Source organism: Rhinatrema bivittatum, chromosome 2 (genome assembly GCF_901001135.1).
Source record: "Rhinatrema bivittatum chromosome 2, aRhiBiv1.1, whole genome shotgun sequence".
Lineage (NCBI taxonomy): Eukaryota > Metazoa > Chordata > Amphibia > Gymnophiona > Rhinatrematidae > Rhinatrema > Rhinatrema bivittatum.
In genome coordinates, this window is record NC_042616.1 from 505,445,278 (window position 1) to 505,458,728 (window position 13,451).

Sequence of the window (13,451 nt, forward strand, 5' to 3'; positions counted from 1 at the left end):
CTACCACAAATTTTTAATATAATTTTATCAAGACTGCTTGAAAAAATGTTTTCAAAGTGGGAGGTGGGATTTCATATTTAGCCAATCATCAGTTCTAATCAGGCAACCCTTGGCATTTAGCTATAATCAAACACCCATAAATTCAATCTTATTTGGAATTTTTTTTTTTTATATTAAAAATTTTTATATATTTTTTTCATCAAAAATGCCAAACAAAAAACGACAGATTGCTGGCACTCAAAAAAATCTAAAGTGAAAAAATACTTGCTTACACCACCGTGCTGAGAAATGTACTTTCCATATAAAAACCCAATGTACCTGCGTTTTGAATCTTCAATCCTTTATCAGGGGCAACTTGAATATTCTCAAAGTGAAATAACATTCACAGCATCTCAATGCATAATCCTACGGCATTGCAGATCCTTCAGCCGATTGCATAGCAAACGTTGTATGAATGACATGAATTTAAGCAGTCTCATGTGATAAGGAAACAACCAGAGACAAAACTTGAACGATGAATAAATGATCACAGAAGAGAAGCCCAATCCAGGTCCTCATTTAAACCAAAAGGTGACTGTATTCAAAGCATAAATCCGAAATTGCTCACAATAATTTAACAAAAATTTTATGTCACCGCCACGTATAGACTCCATAACTTGATCAATCACTGTCCATTTCAACTGAGAAAACAAATGTTGATTATCAATCAAATGTTACAGTATAGGCACACTTACCATGCCCGTATTCACTTTAGAACGATGTTCAATTAGTCATTTTCTAATTGGTCTCTGTGTGCGCCCTACATACAACTTCAGGCAAGGACAAATCAAAACATATCACATTGTGTGAGGTACAATCAGTAAGAGATTTCCTCCATATTCAGTAACTACTAACTGGATCAACCCAAGTGTCACCAGTAATAGTGTTATGACAATAATCACAACCCTCACACATATAATGTCCACTTGATACAGGACCCTTTTGAATTTTAGAAAAGGAAGATTGGACAACATGATCCCGAATATTTAAACCTCTAGAAAAAGCAATCAAAGGAGGATCTTGAAAGATTTTGTGACGAGCAAGAATGTGCCAATGTTTTCGTATAAGCACTGCAATCTCTGAAGATAAAATAGAATATCTCAATACACATGTTAATCTGGTGTTTCCTTGTGAGGTTTGAACTGTAATAAAGACTGCCAATCAATGAATCTTGCCCGTTTGTCGAACCACTTTTGTAGGATAACCTCTTGCAATAAATCTAGCCTTGAGAAAAACTTTGTTCAGTTCCCATTTTCCAGGATCCACATTCCTCCTGCTTAAGTAGCTGCTTGAACATTCACCTTCCCCGTGTATTTATTGCTGAGATATTAAGAGTTCTTCTATCCACAATAGATCAAATGACTCTTCTAGTATTTCCGAGTTACTTGTTTCCCCATTTGTCCTCAAATCATTGTACACAGTTGTTGAGTCCAGTTTTTATATTATGCCCCAAGACTCCTTGAAATTCTAAGTATTGAAAATTGCTCTCATTTCAAAACACATGTATTCATGTGCAACATATTCTTCTTTGTTCAAGCACCTTGGACTGACGTTGAATCGCAACTTAAATTAACTGCATCCATGATTTACAATGTGTCTTCCATTGTTCAAATTTATCTTCGGAGACCAAACTCCTCTTACCTGAATAGATGAGAATAAAATGGGGGAGGTCCAGCTTGGGCATTGCCCAAGTGTTAAGGAAAAAAAAACCAAAAAACTCTGACTAAATTTCATATGGAATCTGGTCCAATGATCATTTCTATCAGAGGTTATATGGCATTGGCCTGTGTTTACTGCATGATTAGACCTTAGGTGCATAGGTTTCACTATAGCAATGCTTTTCTTGTACTTCCCCCATAATCAGCTTCTAATCTATGAAAAGATGGACACCTAACTCAAATAAGTCTTGCACTGATGTATTCACACACTTTCTCCATTTGAAATCCAATCCTGCTCTTGATACAAATTTTCTATCTTGTCTAAACCCTGAATTGCCTGCTGAAAGGAAGATGATCTGACAAAAATGATATGCATGAAGATCTGCATGGCAGATGTGCAGCTGCCTATAGCAGGTTAGTTGTGTTTTGTTTTATTATGTTATGTACTGTACTGGTTTTGTTTTATTATGTATGTGAACTATTATAAACCATCTTTATTGTTTGATAGGTTACGCGTGTAACCCCCGAAAAGCTGCCCCTGCGCGCGCCGAGCCTATCTTGCATAGGCAACCATGTTATAAAATCGGGCATAGATTTGTTCGTGCCGGGTTGCGCGAACAAATCTACGCCCGCTCATAAGTTTAAAAATCTGGTCCTAAGTCTACTTGGTTAATAACAGTTTATGGTCTTCTTCAGGATTTTTTTTAAACCCAGCTATGCTAACTGCTTAACCACATCCTTTGGCAATTAATTTCAGAGCTTAACTGTGTGTTGAATGAAAACAAATTCAGATTTGTTTTGAATGTGCTACTTACCAACTTCATGGCATGTCCCCTATTCTTTGTATTTTTTAAGAGAGTAAATCACAGATTTATATTTATATGTTCTATGCCACTCATGATTTTAGAGACCTCTAACATAATCCCCCCCTCAACTGTCTTTTCTCCATGCTGAACAGCCCTAACCTCTTTAGCCCATCCTCAAAGGGGAGCCATTCCATCCCCTTTATCATTTTGGTCACTCTTCTCTACCTTTTCTAATGTAACTATATATTCTTTGAGATGCAGCATCCAGAACTGTACACAATAGTCCAGGTGTAGCCTCACCATAGAGTTACCCAGAGGCATTATGATACTCTGTTCTTTTCCTAATAATGCCTAACATTGTTCACTTTTCTGACTGTTGCCGCACACTGAGCCAATGATTTCAAAGTACTGTTCACTATGACGCCCAGAACCCTTTTCCTGGGTAGTAACTCCATACTTAAAGCCAGATGACTTTCAACCAGTGTTACAAGTCATTAGTAATATCCAGACTAAACTATTGTAATTCTATTTTGGCAACCCTCAGTCATCGTTAAGATCGTATAAAATAATTCAAAGTTTTGCCGCTCATATTTTGAAAGAATCTATTCATTTTCAAAACATCTCATCAATGCTGTATGTATTACAATGGTTGCTGACAGAATGGAGGGCGCATTATAAAATATTAAATGATTCATAAAGCTTTAAGTAAAAGCCTCAAAATGTATCAGCTCATTACTAAAAATATATTGGTCAAAAAGAAGTTTGCAATCTTCAGGGCAATGCCTGCATGTATCTTCTGCTCCTTATGAGATTAGTTGAGTCATGTGAGAGATGGGCTATAACTAGCCCAATAGTGTGGAACGGTCTCCATGACGACCTCCATAAAGAGGCTTGCTTCAAAACTTTTACAAAGCATTTAAAAACTGAACAGGCATTTAATTTGAACTGTGACTAAACTGTTTGTACTGGTGGCTATTTAGCAAAAGAATGGATGGAGAACTGCCTGGATAGTTAAGAAGTTGAGTATTGTTTGTATTTTATGTTTTGTCTGTAATAATTTTCTTATTTTCTTATGAATGTTTTATGTAATTTGTTTAGGACCTCTGATAATGTGGCATAGAACTTTTTTTAAAAATAAAAAAAATCTCTCGGCCTTCCTCTTTGCAGTATGGAATGTAACAATTCTCTCTCAAAATGTTTGTCACATACTAGGTTAGATTCTTTAGTTTGGACACGGGATGCAAAGCTCCCTCTTGTCCCAGTTCTTTGGAACGATAGAACCATTTGAACAACTGAACAATACAAAGATTTTAAGACCACAGATTTGCATTTATTTATTTTTTTTTTTTTAAATCAGATTGGGTGGAGGAGTAGAGATTTTGCTCTAAAAATCTATCCCGTACTTTTCTAAAAAAAAAACCCATCAACATTTAGCTGTCCTGTGGGTTCTAGCTCCATGTTTTCCAAAAAGAACACAACTTTTCCCCTAGACTAATCTACAATTATTCCATCAAATTGTCAAAACCATTGCTTGTCTGATGCGGGAAAAAAAGACAAGAAAAAGTGCTCCATTAAAGTGACCAGCTTTTCAATGATTTGGTACTGAAATAAGGAAAAACAAATGTTTTGTGGTAACAATCTTCCCTCTCCATCCCACCATGAAATCCTTCATTATCTTTTCCGGGCTACCATCAAATTGCTTCCTCCCACAGGTAATATCCGTTAGATATACCTTTGATAACAGACTGGCTGACCATTATTTTAACCATATTATTTACTGGGTAAAAGTCTCCATATGGATTTATTTAGCCATGACAGGAATGAACCTCACTCATGAGCCAGAGAATGTTAGTATGATTACAATCTCTCAAATTTACTGCTAGCACTCTATAATTGTATTGTATCAAAAAGCCTCGTTCTGGAGTTCATAGGGTGTAATTTGTACAGTAACATATTAAGGTGTGCTTGGAAATATTTTTAATCAAGCTAGTGGCGACCAAAATTAAGAATTTCTGCATCTCTGCCACATTTTCTTGGACTCTGATTGCATCTATTGATACCCGATCATCTCTTGCCATACGTAGTACAAAGCAGTCACTTGGCACTGACTTATTAGTAATGCTGTACTTGTGTTTTTCTTTTACCACTATGTCTGATTTTCTTGCATGGAACTTTTTCTCAGTTGGAAATGGGAAACACACCAGGTAATCATGATATTGCCATTCTCTGCAATTCTGTCAGCGATGCAATCCCAGTGTTTTTCTGATACAGTGATGTTTTACTGAGTTTACACTGTTTCCAAATGGATTAATCATGCTACCTCTTATTGTGCTTTTCTGTATTATAAGTCCTATGACATCATGTCACATCCAGGAATGAGATGTGTAACCAGTTCCATTTGTGCTACTGAATCTGCACTTGTCTGTTTTGCCTTTTTCTCTATGCTGGTTCTCAGCCATCTTGTTTGTAGTGTACTGTCCCATGCTGCAATTATCAATCTCTCATCTTTAGGTTAGTGCACCTCTAACCATTTCTATGTTAGATTTTGATGTGGTTTCTGAGTGGTTTGATGTGGTTTCTGAAGTAACTTTATATTTTCCATTGTATTTGTGATTTTATCAATTGCTATTCCTTTTTATCTTGATTACAAATGTCTGCCTCAAACTCCAATGCATTTTGTTGAGACTCTTCTAAACCACCACTGTAGGTATGAAGATAAACCCATCACAAGAGGAACATTCTTGAGCTTAGGGATGCCAAGATTATGATGATGATTAAACGCCTTTCGCTGTTTCCAGGGCAAGTACCCATACACTGATCTTCGGCTCAAATCAGCTACCTGCAATCAGATTCAGACCAAATGAGTACGTCTTGGATTAACCTGGCTGTGGCCAATATTGAGAATTAGCACTTTCTGTCTTGGCACCTGAAGGAACAGAAAGGAGGAGAGGAGAGGGAATGGGATGGCTTGTTGTCAGACTAGGCATACTGAACCATCTACTGACTGATATATGCAAGCACTAGTCAAAGCAATGATATCCTCTGGCATACATTCTCTTGCCTTCAGACATCATTCAAACAATTTTTATTTTTATCTAGAAAGTCCAAAACTAGGTGGGGGATGGCAACCTGGCAGCAGTGGGATAATATGCCAGTCAAAACCCCAGATTGCATAATTGTAATGAACAGTGACAAACAAAAATTCATTCAAGTCCAATAAGGAAAGTTTATTGTAGGAGATAAGTTGCACCAAAAGAAAAAGGGCAATCTTAAACCCACCTCCAAAGCACAAACTAATATATAATTTTAAACTAGCTGTCTGGCTAAGCCTCACCCCTAATAAGGAACAAACAATCACAGTCACTAGACAGCAGACATCTGATATAAACTTTTTAAAATGATATCTAATTGTGTGTCACTAGACACTGCCCACATACATCATTCAGAGGGTAAACTCCTCCTCCCTGTGTTAGCCCATTATTGTATCAAAAAATTCTCATAACAGCTGCTGTAGCTTTAAGCTACTGGAACAGACTAAAAATCGTGGAAAGCACAACTCACTGTTGGGAGCTCTCCAGGTTACGAAACAGACTGCTGCAGAGAAGATCTCTAGGTTCTACCTGGCAGAGAGAGGGGGCACTTTCTGAAGAAAATGGCTACTGCCAGAGCTCTTGAACTGATGCACTTCCTGCTGTTCTCACTAATGGCAGGAGACTAGCAGGGCTGAGGTAGCACTGAAAATTCAGCTCACACAGCTAAACTGCACATGGTCTGTTCTGAAGGAAATATAGGAAGTGTTTCTCAGCCCTGAAACTAATAAGGAAATGCGCAAAGTGAGAAATGAACTCATGTTCATGTGGTAAGGACAAAGACCCTGAGAGCTAGAAGAAACCGCTGGTCTCAAGCCCGCAGCTTCATGAAAAACAAATGCATAATGGATCAGACTAAGTGTCCATCAAATCCAGCACCATGTCTCCAACAATGGCCAGTCCAGGTAACATGTCCCCAGCAGGATCCCAACGTACAGAGCTATGCCTTTTTGCTCATAACCAAGGATGAGCAGTGGGCTAAAGCACAGTTCAAGAGAGCCTATGGACAAGAAAACTTTGAGAAGTAAAGCCCCTTTACCAATTTCTGAAATCCTTTTTATGTTTTCTGAAACTATATATCCTAATATCAGGAGGGTGCCTCATGGTTCAGTTGTGATATTTACGCACAAAAGGCAGCCCGGGCTCCAAACAGCCAGCAATGATTTATAGATCACGTAGAACAGGGGTTCTGGATTCCAGTCCTCTGGGACCACAAGCAGCTTTGGTTTTCAAATTAACCAAAACATGCAATAAAGCTAGTTCTTGGTCCATGCATATGCAAATATAGCTGGTGAATATTCAGTGCAGACATCCTCAAAACCAGGCCTGGTTGTGGCTCTTGAGTTCCAGTTCGGTTTTAGAAGAAGATTACACAGCAAGGAAACACTATTCTTACCCGGTTTTAACACAATTCTTAGAGGTTTCAATAGCGGTATGGAATGTGTCTTGGTATTCGATATATCTGCCACTTTCAACACCCTGGACCACAACATACTCCTGACACGATCGTCATCTTTGGGTATTGCAAGTGTTATACACAAAATGATTTATCTCATTTCTAATAGGACTAAACAGACTTGGGGAAACTAGATCAGATTGGAAAGAAGTAACAACAGGAATGCTGCCTTTATTTCCAGAGTTTTTGCATGCCTTAGCATAAACTACAGAGTTTACACTGATTTTATCCAGGTTTTGTGTACAATATGTCATTTTGGTCTGAGCCCTTTAAATTAGTCTCCTTAAAAAAAAACAAAAAAAAACCAGGAGGACCTAGTGCTCAGTAAATTTCCTCCATGCAATATACCATCTTCTTAGTTTGAAAATTATGATGATATAGTCAACCAACAAGTACGCAATCTTGGTGTAATATTAAACCCCAAGACTATCATTAACATATCAGGTGAAAGCAGTTACGGAGTCTGCATTTTTTTAAACTTTGTATGGTCAGACAACTTCATCCTTTGCTAGAGCCAGAGTTCTTTCGAACTGTCCTTCAGGAGTTAATACTAAACGGTCCAGGTTATTGTAATGCGCTTTATACTGGTCTCCCAAGCTACGTTCCGCATCCACTGCAGCTGGTGCAGGATGCCGTCACACGTTTTAACCGGCACTCCCAGGAGCGACCACATTACTCCAGTCTTGTCTTCGCTGCATTGGCTGCCTATTACTTGGATAATCTGGCACAGAACTGCATCTCATCCACAGAATAATTCATGGGAACTCAAGACTGTTGGACAAATACAGTACGGAGAGTATTCAAGCCAGCATACTCATTACGGTCAGAAGGAAAGTTATTACTAGAAGTTTCATCAATTAAACCGGCACACTTGGACGTTACCAGAAGCAGAGACTTCTCTGTTGCAGGCTCATACCTATGGAATTCATTGCCTGATCATATTAGAACAATTGAATGCGACCAAACTTTTAAAAAAAAAAAAACGTACTTATACAAGCAAGCATCTGGTCACACAATGTCCGCCTAGGCCCCCCAGGCAGTGCTTTTTTGTGCTGTACTGAAAGATACCTTATCAGCGGATGTGGCAGATTCAATTTGTCTATTTGTTTTATTCCTGTTTCTCCCATTCTAAATTAACTCGTTCTATTAATTTGATGAAACATTTTTAATGTGTATTTTCATGTAATCTGCTGTGAACAATTGTGCAATACGCACAGACTATACATTTTTAATAAATTAAAAAACTCAAAATCTTGAGGACCAGAGCTGAGAAGCCCTGATTTAGAACATTACTGCTAGTGCTTAGGATAGGGCTTCCCTAACCTGCCCTGTGGACCCATAACCAGTTAGGTTTTCAGGATATATATATATATATATATATATATATATATATATATATATATATATATATATATATATATATATCTATATCTATCTATCTATCTACAAATATGCATGAGATAAATTTGAATATACTGAGTCTTCATGTTATGCAAATTTCTCTCATGCATATTCATTGTAAATATCCTGAAAACCCGACTGGCTATGGAGACCCCAGGACAGGCTTGGGAAATCCTGGCTTAAGATAAAGATTTAAGGGCAGACTCAAGAGGCAGAGAGATGGAAGTTCAGGTACAGTGACACACTGGCACTGCTGAAGCCTTTTAGGTTGAGAAAGAATGAACCTCCATAGATTACACACTGCATATTATCTTCCACTGCCCAGATACTGGTCATGAAAAGCTCAAATTCTCCACAGAGAACACGGACGACAGTACTTTTACATGAGTCAAGGTGGCTATGCATGCGCAGCCTACTGCCCACCAACTGTAGTCCTGTCAGCTATCAGCATCTCCACAGGAGTCGAGGATCCCATCCTCAGGGTAGATTCCAGTGTGTGTCAATGAAAGGGGCTTCATATATGCAGTTGCTGAGTCACTCACCTGGTGTAGCTGTTAACTTGCTGTGACCTGGTCATGTTTATACTGTTGAGTTCTGGCACATTTAAGTTGGTGGACTGATGTTTACTATGACAGTAAGACTGATGTGCTTTGTTTGATATTACTCCATTACTGCAACTAGTTTCAAAACCTAAAAAGCAGAAAACAATTTGTTACAAATAAGAGCTTACAAGTTTGGTGGCCTTTTTGAGTTTTGTTTTTACTTGGCAGTGCTCAAAGCTTACCAGGATCTTGAACTGCCAGCAGCTTCAACTCTACTCTGCTGCTGTTATCCATGGCAGCTAACAGCAACAGTAGGAAGTTGCTGCTGCTGGCTGCCTAGCTGTAATTTAAGGAAACTATTGAAAAAAAAAATATTCACACACACCCATAACATATACATCTTTAAATAAGTACTACAATCCAGACTATGGGGAGAATTCATCTATTTTCCTGTAAAACTTCAGGCCATCAGGAAACCTGTAGTAGAGGTGCTGCTCTCGGTCACACAATGAAAATTAATTTGTGCTACTTGGCAGTTTTGGAAGCCCTGTAGTGTGTCATAAACCAAAGGAGAGAAAAAGCCTGAAAGCAGAACAAACTCCAAGTATTCATCTGCTACAAGGTTTCTGACACACTCCCAAACTCTATAAAGGTTGACATGACATACATTGTTGCCTCTCAATTCAATGATGTGATTCCAAGTTCTACTTAAACTAGCAAGCAATACATTTCTTCAATGCACACTGATATCTGGACAATATATGGTACTATTCCCACCTTTCTGATGGTTAGAGTTCTTGTAGATCTATAAGTGAATTGGTATCGAACATTTTCCTGCAAAAAAAACCTGTTGCTATTGGGCTTTATAATTGAATTGGCATTTATGAATTTACTGTTTCTACCTAGACAGTGAGGAGAGCGTTTTCCTGCCTGTGATTCAGAGCTTCTTTGTTATTACGGGCTGGAGCCCCTCCATCCTCAGCACCCGCTTTATTACTTGAGGCTTGTTCTGTAACCTGATTTAGGCAAAGTGGTCCCTGTGCTCAAATCTGCTGTTTAAAAGCCTCTCTTATTGATTACAAGAGGAAATTAGGAAGGATAAGTTTTGAAAAGGGTAATTTCCTTTCCTTTAAATCCTGCCAGACCAGTCCAACAAGTGGGTTATGTCCCCATTGCCAGCAGATAGAGACAGAGAAAAAAAGCTCATAGCTGACTTCACTCTCCCTTATAAGGGTCCAATGCTGCCTTCAGTACCCTATGTCAAAGCTAAGACAAATGAAGGCAATTTTTTTTGCTTTGGTTTCCAAATCATAGCACAAAACAAAAAGCGATTAGAAAAATGGAAGTTCAATAACATTAACACACTGGCACTGCTGAGGCCTTCTGAATCATAGACGCAACCAAAACACGATGCAGCAAAATAACCCCATGGTCATTAAAACTCCATGGCCATTAAACCAAGTATAACATGATCCCTCTACCAAGGTCAAAATTAGGCCAACTACCTTCAGAGTAGGCAACATACCCATTTGTCAGACAGAGCCCTCGATTACCGTAGCTTTCCTGGGTAGGATCAGGACTGGTCTGGCAGGACTAAAGAAAAGGAAATTAACAAGTAAGTTTAAATTTCACCTTCCTTATCAATGCCAGATCAGCCTAGACATGTGGGATGAACCCAAGCTCCACCCAGACCAGGAAGGAGAAAGCCATGATAGCTCTCAGGACTCTTGCATTCAAAGCATAGTCTCTCCTGGCTTGCATACCCACACTAAGGTACTCAGAACAGGGATGCAAAGGAGATGGGAGTGCTTCCTTACCATCATCATCTAGAAAGAAAGATTCTGATTTTGCTTACTAGGACTCCTGCACTCTCACTGAGTGGGCTCACCAGCTCTCTAGAGCTTACAAATCCTGGCTGGAGTGAACCAAAGCACTCCTCTCTGATTCCTCCTGAAATCAGTGGCTTAGAAGTCACTGTGCTTTAACAGGACACATCAATAAACCAAGAAGAAGCTGGTCAAAGGTGACTTACAATGGACTTGAGAATGGCCATCCCTGTCCTGAATATATCATCTGACTTTCTCACTGCCAAAAGTGAGAAAAGCCAACTTCCAACAGAAGTGAAACACTTCCTTTGAAGAGGGAGAATTCTGAGTGCAGATACCCCCTTTCCTTTAAAGCTATCAAAGTACACCAAGGAGACCAATTTCAACAAATTTCAAAGGGATCCTACCCTATGAGGCTCAAAAGGAAAGGCCAGATCCCTTCCAATCTAAGCTCAGGTTCCAAGTCAAGGAGACCTCCCACAGCAAAGGAATTGTATTCTAGACTCCTCAGAAGAAAGTATCCCATCCAGAACAGTAGCAAATTGAGTAAGATGCAAGGTCTTTGCTCAAAATACTATATTTGGCTGCATTTTAGGGCCTGTAAAATGGGCCATGCTTGTGGTAGACTTGGAAACAAGAGATCTAGACACCAGTAGTAAGACTCTGAGCCCTTTAAGTTCAAAGCCATAAGACTACTTTCTTCTTTGGATACAAGAGGGCGTCCCTATATTCCAGAAAATCTAACTGCTGTTCAAAATAATCATTAGTCTAGGAGTTCAACACCTGCATAATCCTGGCTGTAACCAAATGGCTTTCCTGCTCTAACCTGGCCCTAAATAGACATTTGACTAAATGAGGAACTATAGGGAGGCCTTTATTAGATTAGTATTTATCCCTCAAACTGCATATAAGAAAGGTTTCCAGATTAGCATTTTCAAACTTAAAATGATGAGACATGAGCTCAAGTGCTGGCTTTAACTCATGTGGATTGTTGCAATGCCTTATATATTGGATTATCAAAAACTACTCCAGCATTGAAGCTGGTACAGAATGCCACAGGAATTATTGATAGTATCATCCCTATTTTGAGAGAGTTAACTGGCTTCCAAAGCAGCGTGTCATTAAAGTTTTGATCTTCACAAGGCCTCTGCATTAAAAGATTAATGAATCGCTATATTGCAACTTGCTCCCTTTGTTCTGAGAGGAGTAACTTAGTAGTTCCCACTTTGCAAGATTTTTTAATGCAGGAAAGTAAATATCTGCTGTATATGAATGTATCTCGCCTTAGGCTACTAATGAAAAGGCATGAAATATAAATAAATAAGGCTAGAGCCTTTTCCTTTGTAGGCCTTACACTGTGGAACACTTTAGTGGCTGAACTGAGGAAAGATTATTAGGCTTTAGAAAAAAGGTAAAAACTGCCTACCTGTAACAGGTATTCTCCAAGGATAGCAGGATATTAGTCTTCACCCATGGGGTGTCATTATCAGATGGAGCCCGGCGCGGGAAACTGACTGGCCCACTGAGCATGCCCAGCATGCCGCTAACCACGCGTCTACGTGAGGTCCCTCTTCAGTCTTATAGAGTTTGCAAAAAATAAAACAAAAAGAGAAATGCAACTCTGTGGGACAGCGGGCGGGTTTCGTGAGGGCTAATATCCTGCTGTTCTTAGAGAATGTGTTACAAGTAAGCAACTCTGCTTTCTCCCAGAACAAGCAGGATGGTAGTCCTCACACATGGGTGATTAAGTAGCTCCAGGCCGCTTCCAACATATGTAGTATAGAACAGGTGCCAGCATGCACAATTAGAGAAGCGAAAAAACTAGGGGCGCAGGCCTACACCCAAGGACAGGGCCCACGATAGGAAGAATTGGGATTTCAAGGCTGAAAGAGATTACAAAGGACTGACTGCCTGAAACAACTGTCCTAGCGGCCATCCTTATCCTGGCAATAACGCGAGGCGAACATGTGGAGGGAACTCCAGGTCGCCCCTCTGCAAATCTCGTGAATGGGAATGGCATGCAAGTGAGCCACCAACACTGACGTGGCCCGAACAGAATGAGCCTTGACGTGGCCTTGAAGCTGCAAGCCTGCTTGAGTGTAGCAGGAGGAGATACAGTTCGCAAGCCAATGGAATAAGGTCTGTTTAGACACTGCGACCCCCAATCTGTTTTTGTCGAAGGAGACAAAAAACCTGAGTGGACAGGCAGTGAGGTGCCATCCGTTCTAAATAAAAGGCCAGAGCCCTTTCATTATCCAGAGTGTGCACTGCTCGTTCATGGTGAGCGTGTGGCCTAGGAAAAAAGGAAGGCAACTCTGTGGAAAAGAAGAGACTGTAGGGAGACCCCGTGAGGATAGTGACATGCTCAGTGTGCCAGCCAAAGTTTCTAAAAACTTTTACAGAAGTTTTTCGTGCCGTGCTCCATCTGATTATGTCACCCACACATGATGTCTACCATCCTGCTTGTCCTAGGACAGTGGTTCTCAACCCTGTCCTGGGGACCCCCCCAGCCAGTCGGGTTTTCATGATATCCACAATGAATATGCATGAGAGAAAATTTGCATGTTATGGAGGCAGTGCATGCAAATTTTCTCTCATGCATATTCATTGTGGATATCATGAAAACCCGACTGG

The 13,451-nt window shown here is 39.7% G+C and overlaps 1 protein-coding gene across 1 annotated transcript in view; it reads right to left on the reverse strand.

Moving 5' to 3' along the window:
- Window positions 1–13,451, reverse strand: part of RANBP9 (RAN binding protein 9) — a 177,713-nt gene that overhangs the window by 17,995 nt on the left and 146,267 nt on the right. Inside the window, 1 exon segment of the mRNA XM_029590684.1 lies at window positions 8,992–9,139. Coding sequence (XP_029446544.1) covers window positions 8,992–9,139 — 148 coding nt within the window.